Source organism: Alligator mississippiensis, chromosome 2 (genome assembly GCF_030867095.1).
Source record: "Alligator mississippiensis isolate rAllMis1 chromosome 2, rAllMis1, whole genome shotgun sequence".
Taxonomy (NCBI): Eukaryota; Metazoa; Chordata; order Crocodylia; family Alligatoridae; genus Alligator; species Alligator mississippiensis.
In genome coordinates, this window is record NC_081825.1 from 201,023,380 (window position 1) to 201,041,293 (window position 17,914).

General features: G+C 43.5%; 1 protein-coding gene across 3 annotated transcripts in view; it reads left to right on the plus strand.

Annotated features, from left to right (window-relative positions):
• MICAL2 (microtubule associated monooxygenase, calponin and LIM domain containing 2) overlaps positions 1-17,914 on the plus strand; it is a 218,849-nt gene that overhangs the window by 98,891 nt on the left and 102,044 nt on the right. For 2 of the 3 annotated variants that reach the window (XM_019476858.2, XM_059722687.1), the window contains exons 17-18: positions 15,743-15,929; positions 17,263-17,351. In XM_019476858.2, coding sequence (XP_019332403.1) covers positions 15,743-15,929; positions 17,263-17,351 — 276 coding nt within the window. Of the gene's footprint in view, positions 1-13,891; positions 14,000-15,742; positions 15,930-17,262; positions 17,352-17,914 lie in introns of all 3 variants that reach the window. The other variant, XM_059722688.1, reaches the window with a different exon arrangement.

Sequence of the window (17,914 nt, forward strand, 5' to 3'; positions counted from 1 at the left end):
GATGTTTATATAATACCTGTACACCTGGTCTAAATCCAATCCAGCTTTAGTAGCTGAATGTGATTTCCTCCTTTTAGATATGCAGTAGTGCAGGTTAGTGACCTCAGTCCAGTTCCTGTTGGACTGGTACCCACTTTCCAATTGACACTGGTTGATTGGGTTGATAGCATCAGCAGGAAGAGCAGTGACTGAACAGGCAGTGATTGAACTGTGCCTGTGCCTTTAGGTCAATGGTTCTCAACCTCATTAAATTAAAGGCAACTCTGGAAAATGCCAGATATGCTTTCACTTGTTTTTTTTTGCTTTTGACTATGAAAAAATAATAGAGCAATTTTTCTGTTGCAGAGACCTCAAACTCTGCAACAGGTCAAAGCATTTTTGGCACTATTCCTATTTTAAAATTTTGGGTTTCTCTTGTGATTCATCTATGTATGGCACCCTTCAAAGGAACTTACGACACCCGAGTTGACATCACTACTCTAGGGACAGGTTCTTCAGATCAGGGGAGCGGCTGGCTGAGTGGACGTTAGGGAAAAGCCTGGACTCTTTGCCTGTCCTGTGTCTAAGTAATAGATACAGTGTCCAGAACACTAGGTCTGATTCTCATTTACACTAAGGTTCATTGCCACCACTGCTGCAGTATAAAGGGTAATCAGGTGGGCATAAATGGGCCATCGTTTAAACCCAGGCACTTAATCTTCTGTAAGCATTGACAAGCAGTAATTTTACTGAGATTTATATTCTTGTCATCTAGTCAAGGCCTTGCCAGTGCTGATGTTTTAACTTTGTTTAAAAGAGCAGTTACTCTTTTAACATAAAAGGCATTTATTGTTTTTGATGAAATTGGGATTTATTTAATTAGGACAGCTATAGTTTAAGAGTTGTTGGATCCTAAATGGATTTTACTGTTTTATTTTAAACCCATTGTGTTTACTGTAGTTCAGAATGTTCTATCTGGAAGTAATGGTGGAACAAACAAACACAATCCATGGTCTAAAGTTTCTTGTACGGGCAAGGGTAGTATCAATCTTCTTAGGACTTACTGAATATTTGACAGATCATTTAGTACTAAATGGGTTAATTGACAAACTTAGGTGCCTGAAAATCCTGTTCCTTAGTGTGCAGGCTGAGTTTGATTAAATATAATTCATATGCATATAATATCATGTTTCGGAGTTTTGTGATATTGTAGCAGTAGACTGCTGAAACAAGTTACTGTGTGCTGATCTTGTTATGCATCCCCCTCCATGGTTTTTTTAGGTCAGTTCAGTCTCTTAATCAACTTACTAATTACTACAGCCACCTGTCTAGTTCCCTTTAGTTTAAAGTCATTTTGGCAAGAAGGAAACTACTACTAATTTTATTGTAATATTAGCATTAACCAAAGGTTAGCGTTTTTCAAACTTTGGAGCCTAAAGGCAGGTGTCTTACATTCATTTTTAGACGCTTAAATAAATACCTTGATTTTTAGAGATGCCTCAGTAGGAGCTGATGAATCCTAAATAGTTTTGGCATCCCATAAAACTTCAAATTCCATTTGTTTTGTTTTCCTCTCCTTGCTCCATATGATCCTCTCCATCAGCTCAGTTTATAGTTCTCTTCAGTTTTTCTTTTACATTTTCCCCTTTGCTTTTTTTAATGCTGACTTATATCACTGAAATAATCTCCACTAAGATGAACTCTGTTTATATTCTTCATTTCATTAAAAAAAAAAAAAAAGTTTCCTCAAGAAAAAAGTTCTGGTTTCTTGGTTCTTGGTTTCCAAAACAATAATCGTTCCCTGCCCTTCCACATTTAATTATCATTCCATGTTTTGTCTCCTATGCACGGCAAAATTTCCAAGGGTGGGAATGTATTATATTCCGCCTGCAAACCATTAACTATTTATAGCAACACATAACCCAAATTTAATAATGTCTTGAGCACATAGTGCCTATCTTCAAGTACAGTGGATGTTATCTTAACAATGTCCTTGGTATTACCAGCTGCAATTCTACATCAGTTGCCTGTGTCAATGTTGCCTCTGTCAACCCCACTAAAGCACTTAATTTATACAGACAGTGGGCGAGCTGGGTCCAACTAATGAGATGCCTCTTCTGGGCATGCTCTGGGGTCAGCATGGGAGCACACCAAGTTTAAAGTAACTTTTTCACATCTGAAAGCAGCTTATGATAGCAATTTTGATTTGAATTAAACATTGAACTGATTAAATTCTCAGACATGATGATCCTTTTACTACTTGAATTTTGATTTGCTATCCATCACACTGATGATTTCATTCATTCAGAATGGTGCCTGGAAAGCCTTGCTGTTTTATTGCTGATGTTAAACATATTTTGAAGTTTGAGGCAAGGATCCTTCTAAATTTGAGAGTAAGGAAACAATATTCTGTGCAGTTCTTTAAAGGTGCTGGGAGCCATTACAATTTATTAGGTAGGAATAAACATTAACTCTTATACTGTGCCATATACAGGGTGCTTCTACATATGCAGTTAATGCTCACTAATAAACTCCAGAGCTTGTTGCTTCAGAGTTTCCAGGTGCTGCATCTTCACCTGCACCCAGGACCACAACGCATTATGCTAGGCTAAGTAGCCCCAGCTGGCAGGGGTCCTGGGAGTAAGCCTTCCAGCCTGAGGCTGCTCTCCCCACCTCAACTACTGTGGAGGTGCTGCCTAGAGCACTGGTGTGCTAGCCAACATGCGCCCCCTTCCCCCTAAAGCACCCTCATGCTTCAGCCAGCCAGGGAAGTGTCTACCTGTGTGCTGCTGTGGAGTAAATTAGTTTATTCCAGCCTAATATGGGTGCACTTGTAGACATGTAACGTTTACTGAACAGCTAAGTAGTCTACTGCACAGTAAACGTCTTGTGTAGACAGTTTCGTACAGGTGACTTTTGACTACTGCTGACCTGAATCTCTGTGGAGAACAAAGAATAATCTCTAGAAGTCAAGGTTAGAAGTGACAAGAAATTTAAAACGTCCTTTGACAAGAGCACTTCATAAGCTTTACGTCAGTGAAGCTAAAGACAGTAAGTCACAAGGATTATAAATGTGTTGCAATCATTTGGCATAGCTATCTGCAGTACGTCAGATCAACTATGTAACTTCAGTCACATAATTCTAATTACCCACTGAAAACAAGGGTTGGGTATTTCTGAGACAAAGTAATTTACTACTCATAGTTTGCTTATGTTGTGGATGTTGGGCAGAAAGCTTAAATTGGCAAGTGCTGTCATAAAAGAAAAACAAGTAGAGTGGCAAGAAGAGGAGACAAAAGATAAAGATTGTGTTCTTTCAGGCAAAGACCATGTTTTTCTTTGTGTTTGAAAAAGTACTTCCGTGTCTCATTGTTTTAATAGCTGTGGCAACCTTAATAATTTACAGAATGATAAAATTCGTTCTTGTCCTGCTGAAATAATTAACTAATGAAATAGGATTGGAAGTAGTTATTATCAGGTCAGATAAACCTGCTACAAAGCTTTGGCAATGTGCTATTTACAATTTGTGTTCAGAAATCTTCATAATTGTTTACAAAAATGTCTTACAGAATTTCAACAGCCTTTTTAAAATATTTGCTCAACATCACTTGGTATTTTGCCTTCTGGCAATGTACGAAATTACTTAATAACAGAACACTTAAACACCCAGAATCACTACTGTGGATAGGTCCAAGTTATAAACAGAAACATATCACATGGAGTATGGTCAGAAAAAGGCAACAGCTTAAGCATATGTGGGATTTCATGTACATTACTAGTTGTGCAAATGAAGCTGTGTTTCAGTGCTCTAAAGAACTGGGGCATAGGTGTCGAGTAAATGAACAACAGCAGGGAAGCAAATGCAACGGCCCACCGACCGGGAAAAAGCCCAGTTAGGCTCGGAAGCAGCGAGAGATGCGCAGGTGAAAGCTTGCTGCGCCCTCACTCCCCCGAAGCCCCCCAGAAACCCTCCAACAGCCGCGGAGCCCCCCTGCTGACCCCCAGCACAGCCGGGGTAAGCGGGGCCCGTGGAGAGAGGGGGCTAACCCCTTAGTGTGTGTGTGGGAGGAGGTGGCTGAGCCGGGCCGGGTCAAGCCCCGCCCAGGCCCCTACTTCGCCCAGCCCCCCAGGGAGCCACGCAACCGGAGCCGCGCGAACAGGCTGCGCAAATGGGCGCGCTTCTCTGCCGGCGCCTGAGTTAGCACGGAGTTCGCACGGGAGGGTGCACGGGAGGGCCTAGGACCCTGCCAGTGCGCCCCCCAGGGTAGACAGTCCCAGCCGTAGCCAGCCTCCAGAGGCATGACACGGATGGGCATGTGCCGCACCCCGAGGGTCCCCTCGGGCTCCGCGGCCCCCCCCTTTGGCACCTCAGAGACGGCCACCCAAACGGAGCCCCTGGTTCCGGGCTCCACACAGACGGAGCCCCTAGCTCTCGGCTGCGGGGGCTGCCTGTCCCTTTTTCAGGCTCTGGGGCCTGGGAGCGTGGTAACCTCCCCTTGTGGGGTCTGCTCCCTTTTGGGGTCTCTGGTGCACCAGCTGGAGGAGCTCCAGGCCACAGTCCAGAGACTGCGTGCCATCAGGGACTGCGAGCAGGAGATAGACTCCTACTGCCAGGCCCTTCTCCCCTGGGAGGCGGAGGGTAGATCACAGTCTCCCTCCATGCCAAAGGAGGACTTCGGGACCTCCTGCTGTGTCCAGCCAGGGGCATGGACCAAGGTGGTCAAGGGCCCTAAGGCCCACCGCACCAAGGCCCCTCCCCCACCAGAACTGAGAAACAGGTAAGCACCTCTTGCTGCCCCAGCAGGACCTGCTGAGTTGCCACCCCCACAGGCAACATGGGCCCAACTGCAGCTACCGCCCCTGCTCTCCCCAAGAGTAAGGTGTTTGTTGTGGGAGACTCCCTCCTGAGGGGGACTGAGGGGCCAATCTGCCACCCCGACCCCTTAGCCCGGCAAGTCTGCTGCTTCCCAGGGGCCCGTATCCGGGACATTACAGAGAGGATCCCAAAGCTCCTTAAACCCACAGACCACTATCCCATGCTCCTTATTCATGTGGGCACCAATGACACTGCTCGGAGCACTCCCAGCCAGGTCATGAGGCGCTACAGGGATTTGGGAGCAGGGCTTAAGGGTCTGGGGGCACAGGTGGTGTTCTCATCTATTCTCCCAGTCTCAGGCTATGGGCTGAGCAGGGACAGGAGGATCTATGTGGTCAACCAAAGACTGCAGCGCTGGTGTCGTCAGGAAGGCTTTGGCTTTCATGACCACAGCCCGCTCTTTGGCGAGAGAGGCAGTGAGCTGCTGGGAAGAGATGGTCTCCACCTCTCTCCCCTAGGGAGGAGGCTCTTTTCAGCCAGACTGGCTGACCTACTCCACAGGGCTTTAAACTAAGCCCGTTGGGGGACGAAGGGACTACCGCCACTGCTGGCCCACTGAGCAATTCTTGCAAAGCCAGCAGATCACGGCGCTTCAGGGAGCCCACCCCTGCCCCAGCCCTGGTAAAATCTGTGGGCAAGGAAGGAGCCCCCCAGGGGGTACTTGCCTGCCTGTACGCTAATGCCAGGAGCTTGGGGAATAAGCAGGAGGAGCTCATCCTCCTGCTCAGTGCAAACAATTACTATGTCATAGGGATAACGGAGACCTGGTGGGACTCCACCCATGACTGGACCATGGGTATAGATGGCTATACCCTGTACAGGAGGGATCGTGTAGAGAAAAGGGGCGGGGGTGTAGCTCTCTATGTTAAGGAAAGCTACACATCCCTGCAAGCCGATATTGGCGACCAGGGTGGACGGCTGGAAACCCTCTGGGTTAAAATCCGTGGGGAACACGGCACAGGGGACACAATGGTGGGAGTCTATTACAGACCTCCCACTCAAAGTCCTGAGCTTGACCAGGAGTTTGCCCAGGAACTGGCTGAGGCAGCTTGCTCCAGGACCATGGTTGTCATGGGTGACTTCAATTACCCGGACATCTCGTGGGAGGATCGCTCAGCAAAATCTGAGTGGTCGCAGAGCTTCCTCTCGTGCGTGGATGACCTCTACCTGACTCAAGAAGTTTATGGGCCAATGAGAGGCAAAGCGCTGCTCGACCTGGTACTGGCTACTGGGGATGACCTAGTCAGCGACCTAGTGATTGATGGGAAGCTGGGTGAAAGCGACCACGAGCTGATCACCTTCACCATCCGCCGAAAAGCTGGCAAGTCGGTCAGCAACACGCAAGTCCTTGACTTCAGGAAAGTCGACTTTGACAAGCTCAGGAGGCTTGTCAGTGAGGCCCTAAGGGACCGTGACCACAGGGAGAGGGGAGTTCAAGAAGAGTGGTCGCTCCTCAAGGGAGCGATCCTGAATGCACAAACTAAGTCTATTCCATCTCGGAGGAAAGGCAGCAAGAGGGCACAGCAGCCCCCCTGGCTGTCCAGGGACCTAGCAGATCTCCTGAGGCTAAAAAGAAAGGCCTACAAAGGATGGAGGATGGGAGTCACCTCCAAGGAGGATTATTCTGCACTGGTCCGGTCCTGTAGGGAGCAGACCAGGAAAGCCAAGGCTGCAACTGAACTCCAGCTAGGTTTGAGCATCAAGGACAATAAAAAGTCCTTTTTCAGATATGTGGGGAGCCAGAGGAAAAGCAGGGGCAACATTGGACCCCTGCTGAACCAGATGGGGCAACTGACAACTGACACCCAGGAAAAAGCCAACCTATTAAATAGGTACTTTGCGTCAGTCTTTCATCAGCCCCATGGGACGCCCATGCCCGCTACAGGGCCGGGAAGTCTGGGTGAGGGTTATCCCCTGCCCTCCATTAATGCTGACTTTCTGAAGGAAGATCTTGAGAAGCTGGATACCTTCAAGTCAGCTGGCCCTGACAATCTTCACCCCAGGGTACTCAAGGAGCTGGCGAGCATCATAGCCCAGCCTCTAGCACGGATCTTTGAAAACTCTTGGCGCTCTGGTGTAGTGCCCGAAGACTGGAAGAAGGCCAATGTGGTACCTGTCTTCAAGAAAGGGAGGAAAGTGGATCCGGCTAACTATGGGCCCATCAGCCTGACTTCTATCCCGGGGAAGATCTTAGAAAAGTTTATTAAGGAGGCCATCCTTAATGGACTGGCCGACGCCAACATCTTAAGGGATAGCCAGCACGGGTTTGTTGCGGGTAGGTCTTGCTTGACCAATCTCATTTCCTTCTACGACCAGGTGACCTATCACCCGGACAAGGGAGATGAGATTGATGTCATATATCTTGACTTCAAAAAAGCCTTTGATCTGGTGTCCCATGATCGCCTCTTGGAGAAACTGGCCAATTGTCACCTTGGGTCCTCCATGATCCACTGGCTGGAAAATTGGCTCCAGGGTCAGACCCAGAGGGTAGTAATTGATGGAAGTCACTCATTGTGGTGTCCTGTGACCAGTGGGGTCCCCCAAGGTTCTGTCCTTGGACCCATACTGTTCAACATCTTCATTAATGATGTGGACACTGGAGTCCGAAGCGGACTGGCTAAGTTCGCCGATGACACCAAACTTTGGGGCAAAGCTTCCACACCAGAAGACAGGCGGGTGATCCAGGCTGACCTGGACAGGCTCAGCAAGTGGGCGGACGAGAATCTGATGGTGTTCAACGCCGATAAATGCAAGGTTCTCCACCTTGGGGGAAAAAAAACCTGCAGCATCCTTATAGGCTCGGCAGTGCTATGTTGGCTAGCACTATGGAAGAAAGAGACTTGGGGGTCATCATTGACCACAAGATGAACATGAGCCTGCAATGCGATGCAGCGGGTAGTAAAGCGACCAAAACGCTGGCTTGCATCCATAGATGCTTCTCAAGCAAATCCCGGGACATCGTTCTCCCCCTGTACTCGGCCTTAGTGAGGCTGCAGCTGGAGTACTGTCTCCAGTTTTGGGCTCCACAATTCAAAAAGGATGTGGAGAAGCTTGAGAGAGTCCAGAGAAGAGCCATGCGCATGATCAGAGGTCAGGGAAGCAGACCCTATGATGACAGGCTGAGAGCCCTGGGGCTCTTTAGCCTGAAAAAGCGCGGGCTCAGGGGTTATCTGATGGCCACCTACAAGTTTATCAGGGGTGACCACCAGTATCTGGGGGAACGTTTGTTCACCAGAGCGCCCCAAGGGATGACGAGGTCAAATGGGCACAAACTACTTCAAGATCGTTTCAGGCTGGACATAAGGAAGAATTTCTTTACTGTCCGAGCCCCCAAGGTCTGGAACAGCCTGCCACCGAAGGTGGTTCAAGCACCTTCATTGAACACCTTCAAGATGAAACTGGATGCTTATCTTGCTGCGATGCTATGACCCCAACTGACTTCCTGCCCTTTGGGAAGGGGGCTGGACTCGATGATCTTCTGAGGTCCCTTCCAGCCCTAATGTCTATGAAATCTATGAAACAGAGCTATTTTACTATTTTAAGGTGGGTGAAAATTGGCAGATTTGGTAGATTTTAAAGATCATTCTTTTAGTAGATGAGTGCATGGTCAGATGCTCTCCTGTGACTAAACTTTGCACAGTATAGGAAGAGTTCTTGCCTTCCCTTCTGAGCTCTGTGAGAAGGCTTCTGCTTTAGTGCCGGTTGCACTAGTAATTGCTGTAATGTGGGCACTAGTCACTGGAATTACAAAGACTATCACATTTATTTCATGTAGACTAGTGAACAGCCCTTAGCTGATAATGTTACCCAGTTAGTTGAGAATAGTGATGTGCACTAGCATCCTTGGTTGCAGTCACTTTTTGTTTTACTTTGAATTTGTGTTCAATTCTGTTTTGTAAAGAAAATGCTTTTAAGAATTTTAGATTTAATAATAGGTGTAGGTATGCAGTTTTACTAGGTCTCATCTTGATTGGCTTCTCTTCTCCACCCATTTAAACAATTACTGCTGACATTAAAACAAGCAGTCTATTAGATTGCAAGGTGAGTAGGTTAGCTTCAGTAGTACTTTGCCTAGCCTTCAAATAGTTCAATAGTTATGCAGAGCTTTTTTGTTCAGATTATCACTTGAGCACATAACATGATCATCTGCAACTTCCTACTTCAGCTGATTTCTCAAAATATTCTTTACCTCGTTACTCAAGAAATCACAATGTGACAACACAAGCCTGATGTAAAGGCTTGGTTGGTAGTCTACGTGCTGTTTACTTTTTGGGTTTAATAGGTAGAAGTGGATTATCAATCATCCAAAAGTCCTTTGTGGCTGTAAATTGCTAGATATTTTACAGGTTTTCATACCATACTTTTTAATTAAAAAAGGGTTTTGTTTGTTTTTAAGCTTCTTTTTCAGCCTCCTATTCAGCTTTATTAGAGAGGAGTAGCTCTCATGTCTGGGCTAGTACTTTTTTCTGAGGTCATGGATTCCAAGACTTTTTAACTGGAATGGAAAAAATAGATTTAAATAGAAAGTTAAAAGGCTCTGTGTACCAGTGTTCCTAGTCCGATTTATTCTGCAGAAGATGAAACAAGAAAGCAGTAAGAGGCCAAGTCTTTCCTTGCTGCCCTTGCCAGGAGGCTGAACCTGTAGGTAGTGGGATAAATACTTAGAAATTATTACTTTTGTGCTTTTTAATTGATTTAATTATAAAATGAAGGAGATTTTAATTAAGATGTGCAACATTTGGCTTCCAAATCTCTGACTTGGCCTTTTTTCCCATGACTAGACTGTGGGTTTTCTCATCCTTTATGACATATCCTTAGCTATTGTCATTAACTTAAAACATGTGAGTACCTCCATCAATGCCAAACTTTGAACGAGCACATTTAAATACTTTATTGGATGAAATTGTTACAGTACCTTGTAGCAAATGAAGCCTCATATTTTAGTCCTGTGTCTTTATGACCAATTCCTTCATTGTTTTTTGTCATCTTATAAAATACTGAGCTTTTCCATAAGATCTCTGTTGTGATTTAATTTTTTTGATACAACAGTCATCTTTTTCCCAAAATTCAGCTGCCGAAAATTGAGGTGTACACTATAAGCGAGGAAATACAGTAATACGAGTTTCTACTTCTGAAAAAGGGGGAGGGTGTGGGGGAAGGTAATTTTGCAGTGCTGCACATAAGGCTTCCTAACTGTTTGCTGTGAGCACTTTCTCTTCCTCCTCCCTCCCCTCTTGGCCGAAGCTCTTGCTGCAGAAGCGAGAAACCATCTTTTTTCCCCTTTATCGTGCCTTCCAAAAATGAAGTGCGTATCTTTATACGGGAGGTGTTTTATGTGGGAATATAAGATACTGTTGTGCATTAGTGAAGACTGTATTTACCCAAATCCAGAACAACTCTGAATTTGTTATAATTTGTTATAATTTTCCATGTATAGAATCTAATTATTGGAGAGTTGTCTTAAATTTGTCCCTTCTACTGCAGTGGTGAGGACAAAAGGCAGGTGGGAGGCAGTAAGGGGTAGGCAGTGGGGGGTCAGTAGTAGGAAAGGTAGAGGAGGCAGGGAGTGGGTTTTGACCCCTACCCTTGATCCCCCCCCCCACACCTTGCCCCCTGCCAACTGTCCATCTTCACAGTTTACCACCTCCCCACCCATGCCTGCCCCTACCATTTCTGTCCTGCCTCTGCCTGTCCTCCTGCAGCCTCAGTCACCCGTGCTCCCCACTAGCTGCTTATTTTTGTTTCAGCTTCAGCCCGCTCCATCCATGCTGCAGCCTGGGGCATGAAACATATGTACTCTAGCCTCAGCCCAGCCTTGTAACAGAGCAGCAGCATGGTGTCTCCAGCCCTGGCTCAAGGCCCTTGTCTGAGCTGTCATCACTGCTACTGTGGGACCATGCAAATGCATGCTTTGTGCCCCAGGCTGGAGCAGACACTGAGCCTGCCAGAGCGAAAGCTGCAGCAAGGTAAGTGGCAGGAGGGGGCAGAGGCTGCAGAGGGAGGAGATGAGGGTGGGGAAAGGCAAGGGTTGGGTAGAGGGGGGCAGATAGGGGGGAAGAGGCTTTTGGGAGGGCAGGAGACCTGAGGCTACAGGGGGATGGGGGAGGGGGCAGAGGCAGTGGACAGGCAGCAGCTGTGGCTCCAGCTCTGACTCCAGGTTGGAGGTGGAGCCAGAGCTGCAGCAGCTGCCTGGTTTCCCACTCCAACCCCACTGCCTCATACTGAAATCCCAGATGAGGAGCTTTTTACCACGTGTTAAATGGGAGGAAAAAACCTCATCTTGAATTCCAATACATATGATAGTTTAATTTTAAAACAGGTTTAAGCGCACAACACTGCACATATGCAAGCATATGTGGAACTCGTAATTCACAGGTCAAAGATTTCTTAGGGTAATGAACCAAAAGGAAACAAAGCTCCAGAAGTTGGCAAACATTATCAGAAATGACCAGCTTCCTGCCTGTGCAGTAATCACTTCCGTAGCATCAGTCAACATCTGCTGTGGTTTGGGTGAAGTGAATGTTATTTTCAGCAGGCATGAGACATTCTAGGATTATAATGATCTTAAGGCAGGGCTAGTACTTTATTGTATCCTTCTGCCTTCAGTTTACTGTTCCATTGTAGCTAACTGAGTGTGTCTGCAAATTTGGAACCACAATTGCATAGAAAAAATTATGCTTGCATTCCTCCTCGTTTTATAAATGTACTTGAAATAACCTTAATACTGACATTCAAATGGTAGTTCTAGGAGGGTTAATGGAAATGTGTTCCACTGTATGATAGTGTCAAGAGTGTGCATTCTATTGTAATCCGTGCAGAATTCCTAAAATCTATTAAGACTCCAAAATGTGTTAAGATTTGCCATATTTACTTGAATACAAGACAAGGTTTTTCCCCCAAATCAGCACAAGGAAGGAAATTCTTCATCTTACTTAAGGAAACCTCATTAAATATGTTGCCTGTTACTGAACTGCTGCCAGAAGCATCATGTGCTCAGTAATGGAAAGCAACTATGAAGTTGATTAAATATAGCCAACACTGAGCATGACTATAAAACACGTGTCTTATATTGCAGGGGTGTAGGTTGTAGCCATGTTGGTGTAAGGACATAGGCAGACATGGTTCTTTGGGTGAATCTGATATCTTTTATTAGACCAACTTAAATAGTTGGAAAACAGTTTTTAAGGGTTGCTTGTTTAAAAATTGTTTTCCAACTATTTAAGTTGGTCTAATAAAAGATATCAGATTCACTCAAAGAACCTTGTCTGCCTATGTCCTATATTGAGCAAACATGCTGATGACAACCTACTACAAAAATAGGGTAGTGCAGACCATCTGAATAAGATATATTGTGGTGTCCATTGTGCGCAGTCCCTCTCAGCACCTACTGTTGATTCACGTTATGGTGAGCTACTACATTGTATACGTTTTGTATACTTCTTTTTCACTCCCACAGCTGAGCTATGCCTTTTTTTCCATTTTCCAATTATTCCTGTTTCTTCACTAGCCTTAACTGTCTGGTAAACATCACCAAAAGGAGCCCCGAACCGTTCACCCAAAATCCCTCCGTTGGCCCCTCTCTCAGCTTATTGCATGTGATTACTGTGGCCCCACCCTCCATGAGGTGGAGCCAGACCAAGTTGCCCTATGCCTCATCTACATATAAATTTTTGGAGGATCCCAGGACTCATGACAAAAACACCCAGTTCCAGTCATGAGTGGGTGTCTAATTAATACATGGATCCTTTGTGGGAAGGTATTTGGAATACACACACATACTGAGCAGTGCTGAGCTGTGGGGTAACCATAACTTGAAATGCTGTTGACTCTGCTAAGGCCCAGCCCAGTGAATGATCTGGTAAATCATGAGACTTTTGGCTTTGGACTAATATTCATAGTTTGTACTATATGTAAGTAGGTACAGAAGTGCTGCTTAAAAGTGTGTTTATGGAGTAACTGTGCTACAACTTGCTGCAGTTTCAAAAAAGACAAAATGCATTAATTCTAGATGAACTAAGTCTATGAATACCTATAGAAATTTGCAACATTTATTTCAAGGTTCAAATTTGCTCCTCGCTTCCGTGTGCTCAGGGATAGCAGGGTCTGACAGTAAGGAGAGGGGGAGAGCTACAGGGGGAAGAAGTTGGGGGAGAGGGGGGCTACCTGACCCCCAAGACTTATTTTCCCTGATGTAGCAATGGGAGTGGGATAGATTCAAGGCAGACCTCCAATACTTAGATTCTATATCTGGAAACTTGTATAACAAATTTATAAATTTTCCAGATATAGAATCTAAGTATTGGGGGTCATCTTGAATTCAGGGTTATCTTATAGTAGAGCAAATGCAGTAGGAATGTATATTCCATTATTATAAATTCTTGGCTTGTCTTACCTCATTTTAGTTCCTGCTATACTCTCTTAAACCAGATATTTGTCTTGTTCATATGCAAATGTCCTTATTATTGGCTTTCCCATGTGGTCTGCCTTGATGTCAATTTTAATTTATATGCGCGTGTGTGTGTGTGTGAATGTGTAACATACACACATACATGTGATGAATTGGCTCCAAACTTTCTCTGATTTTTTTTTTTTTAAATATCAAAATCATAAGGTAACAGAACAAGAATGAATAAGAAAAGAATGAATATTGTGTCAACTTTAGCTGAATATTTTTTTATAGGTGTTCTCGTGAACGTTTTTGGAATAGTTTATAAAACCTTGCAATTTTGGGCTTTTCAATATGAAGTTTTAGTTTCTGCTTTTTATTGTTCCTTAAGAATATCTACATTTTATAAACATGAGCCCCAAATAACTAAAAAGTACAATAAAAAAAAGAACAAATCCTTTTTTCTTCTATTTAGTTGATGCATGAACATACCTACACTATGCTAAACTCAGTCTCTTTATAATTTCTAGCCTGTTTTTATCACTGCTTGCATTTCTTTGCATGCTTTCAAACTGGCAATGCATTTTTTTCATAAAACTATAATTGAAACTCTTTGATTCCATTTTCCATCTTCTCCTTTTGCTGGTTAGATGACTGTAGGGAAGGTGTCACGTGGAATTGGTGCTGTGGCTGAAGTTCTTGTCAGTCTGTATATGAATGATCACAGGCCCAAGCCACAGTTTTCCTTCCAGGAGCTGGTAAGGCTAAACCCATAAAGAATGAAATCAGTCAGTTTCAAGTATAACAATACAGAGGTATTGTCCCAACTTAAGATTCTAGAATTGAGACATTTCTGGTTCTTAAGCAACCTGAAATTAAACTCGTCTGTAGGAATTAGGTACTTTTGGCAGAAGATGCCTACGTGGAGGTATGCTGTAAATGTCTGGTGTCCTAATTTCAGTTTTGTTACTTTTATATTTTGTTACTTGTCTGTGCAATATGCATCTCAAGAAGCATCTCTTAAAAGTAATTACTGTTGTAATTATTAAGACAGGAATGGCTTCTAAATAAAGTTTTATAAAGTACATGTTTGTGCAGTTGCACTGACTGCACACATGTTGAATCATCATGTGTCTCTTTGAAGAAAGCTGTTCTAACTTACGATAATATTGCATTTGAATTCAGGACCAGTCATTGGATGGAGATATATCATCCTTCCCTACTTCTTGTTCTGTTTCTCCAACTTGTGCTTCTACTATTCAGAGCTGTCAGGTATTAAAAGACAAAGTGAAGTGTGTCTTTGTAAAGGCAGTAAGCTATTAGCAAGCACTAATCTGTAAGGGATCAAGCTTGGCCATAACTCATCACTGGTAGTACTTCATTAACCTAGTATTTTCAACCTGTGCTGTGCCTTTTTAATTTTAATCCTGTGCTTGTTAACTTTTTAAACCTCCTGTATGGTGTATACTAACAGAAGTAACCTGTGCCTCAGCAAAATAGGGCACATAGAAGCAAATTTTGACTGGTTTTTGCATGTATAAGAACATGCACAAGATGTATGGCTAGAAGCACTCTGTAAATATTGAGAAATTACCCTGCAAAGCATGTTCCATTGGTGATCTTAATCAGTGCTACTTATATCTACCCTGACTTTCCCAAATATCCCACCTCCTCCATTTCATACAGATTACTTTGTTTTATGGCAAAAATAATGGAGAGGTTGCTCTGCATGGGTAAAACAAGGATGTGTAAATAATGCTGCTTTTCAGTCTTGACATACATGCCTTTTGTGGAAAGCTCAAGGATGGCCGGGCCTAACAGACACTGGACCTGTTGATGATAAACCTTGTGGGATTCGAAAAATGTCCTTTATTAGGTCTAACAGAACAAAAATACTTTAAAGTTGCTAACATGAATCGTATTTCAAAATCACAGTTCTGTAAAATATTCTGAATATACTTGCACTAGAAATCCAAGGACAAAAAATTAGAGGGAAGGAGCTTCCAAATTGTTCAGGCTAAGTGATGTTTCAAATGCCCGCAGAGAACTTCAAATTCTGGCTTTTGTTAACAGTGCCAGGCCACCCCCTTGGACTCGAAGCATGGCCTGGGGCTTCCTCGGAAGACTGTCATATGTTGACCTGACTAATAATTTCATCGACTTGGGCTTTGACTGCATATGTCTGTTCTTTGCTGGGACAAACATCTGTATATGCGTTCTTATAAAATCATAAACCTGCACTCAGGCAGATATCTGGGTTTCAGCCAGCAAACTCCAGGGTAACAAACAAATCATCTTGTTGGATATTACCTGTGTGTGTATATCTAATCTTATGTGGAGGTTTTTTCATTTCAATTTTTCAGCTATACTTTTGAATTTTGATGGGGCAAGGATGTCTGTAACTGTATAAAACCTGCAACTTGCTAAGTTAGTACGTGCATGTACTGTAGCATGTCGATAAGCAATATATTTTTCATACGTTTTCACTGTATTCTTAACAGGTATCTTTGAGAAAAGAATTTCCTCAAACCGTAGGGGGGAGTGACATCTGCTATTTCTGCAAGAAACGGGTCTACGTCATGGAGCGGCTGAGTGCAGAGGGTCATTTCTTTCACAGGGAATGCTTTAAGTGTGATGTGTGTTCTACAACGCTTCGGTTAGGGATTTATGCCTTTGATGTCGAAGAAGGTAATAAGAGAATATACAGCAGTATTTTTTAAATGTTTGAATGCCAAATGTTTATAATATAGCAGGAAAAAAAGAGTGGTCCAGGTGGTTCAGTCAGGAGATGTGCAGATTTTCTTTTACAGCTCTGCCTGTGCTGACCTTTCATGATCTGTAATCCCACTGCAATTGCAGTCCTAAATTCTTCAAGGAAGCCTGATATGACTATGCTTTTGCTTAAAGGAAGGAATGTTTGTGGGAGACCAAATGTATTTCCTTGCTCTGGTCACAGGTTGAAATAAAGACCAAAAGAAGACAGTGATTTCCTGAAATTGTTAATAATCTGGCCAACTTGATCATCACCCAGATATAATAATGTCTTTGTTATTCACTACTCTGTGTGGGAATGAGTCAGGATAGTGACAGATTTGTTCAATAGGAGAAGTATGGGTTCATTCTTTTTTTCAAGGCTGTGCCTCAGAAATTGAAATCAGTTATGTTAGCTGGCTTGTGGTACCATTCATTTTAATTTTCTCTAAGCTTTAATGGTACTGGACTCAAGACCTGAACACCGTGGCTGATCTGTTCATTTAGGAAAGGATATGTTAAAACATGTGAACATCTCCTTTCCTTCCTCCAGTGCTCCAAACAAGAACTGAACTTTGTTGGCCTGATCCATCTCTACCTATGTCCCCTACAAAGAAGCTAACTATACAGCTGCAAAAGCAATTTTTTCAACTAATTGGTTCTGATTTTTCCTGGTTGGCATTTTTAAATGGTTTGTGAAGCTATTTCTAGCAGCTCAGAGCACTTTACTAACCTTAACAAAGATTCAGCCGTGTGAAGAAGCTAGGTACCATCACCCCATGTTACAGCAGGGTTCCCTAAGGACAGAATCAGATGTTGCATTTGTCCCAGGACCGGTTGTGCTTGTCTTTGTTCTGGAATAAAAAGGTCCTGGGTACACACACCATCCATTCAGTCAGGGTATAGTGGGCAGCTAAATGTATTGTTGCTTTTCTGCCATTGATTCCATGATGCAATCTCAGGACAACCATTCAGATGTACTTTGTGATGGCCTATTAGCATTTCTTATCCTGTGAACCATTAAGAATTTGTCTTGGCACAGCGGACATGGATGTCTGAATGATCATACTTTGTCCTGGGAGAAAATGGTCTCTTCTGCAACATCTGTTGGTATCCTGACTCATGCGGTCTGTCAATGGCAAAACTAGGAATAGAGGAAAAGAAGTCACAATTTCTCTAACCAGTGGATTGCAGTTTCATTCAATTTACAAGTATATTCATTTGCAGCCCTTTGATCTCCAAACTAATTATCACACCATTTTTTTTATAGGTAAATTTTACTGCAAACCTCATTTTACACACTGTAAAATCAGCAATAAACACAGAAAGAGAAGAGCCACATTACCGATACAAGAAAAGGTATGTTTTGATTAATATTTCAAAGCAAGAAAAGTGGAGGCAGTTTCATGGGGTTTGGCTCAGTGTGTTTGGTTGGCTTATCACCTGACAATGGCTAGCACAGTGCTATGGTTTACATTTTATTGTGTGCATTTAGCATGTTTATGGTTTGGGATCCAATAGTTATAAATGTAGAAAGTGAGCTTTAGCTAAGGTACAGCTAAATGTGATGTCAATCCAAAATTAAAATTAAATTAACCGTTGGCTCCCAGGAAATTATTAGAGAAAGTGAAAGTAGTTTAAGTACTTTTGGACAGCTGTTGTCTCAGTGCTACATGTGCCAGTGCCGTTGGTATTAACTAAAGGAAACTGCAGAACACATTATATCCCATTATTATAAAAGATGACATCAGGGAGGTGTTTAAAATTTATGAAATTGTGTGTATGTGCGTATTTAGAATTGGACAGTGGGAATTCGTGGTGCTTCATTACCTCATTTGACTGTTGGTGCCTATCACATTGCAAGAAAATATAGTAATCTTCAGTTTCCACATTACGCAGTCTGATGCCTTTTGAAGCCTGAT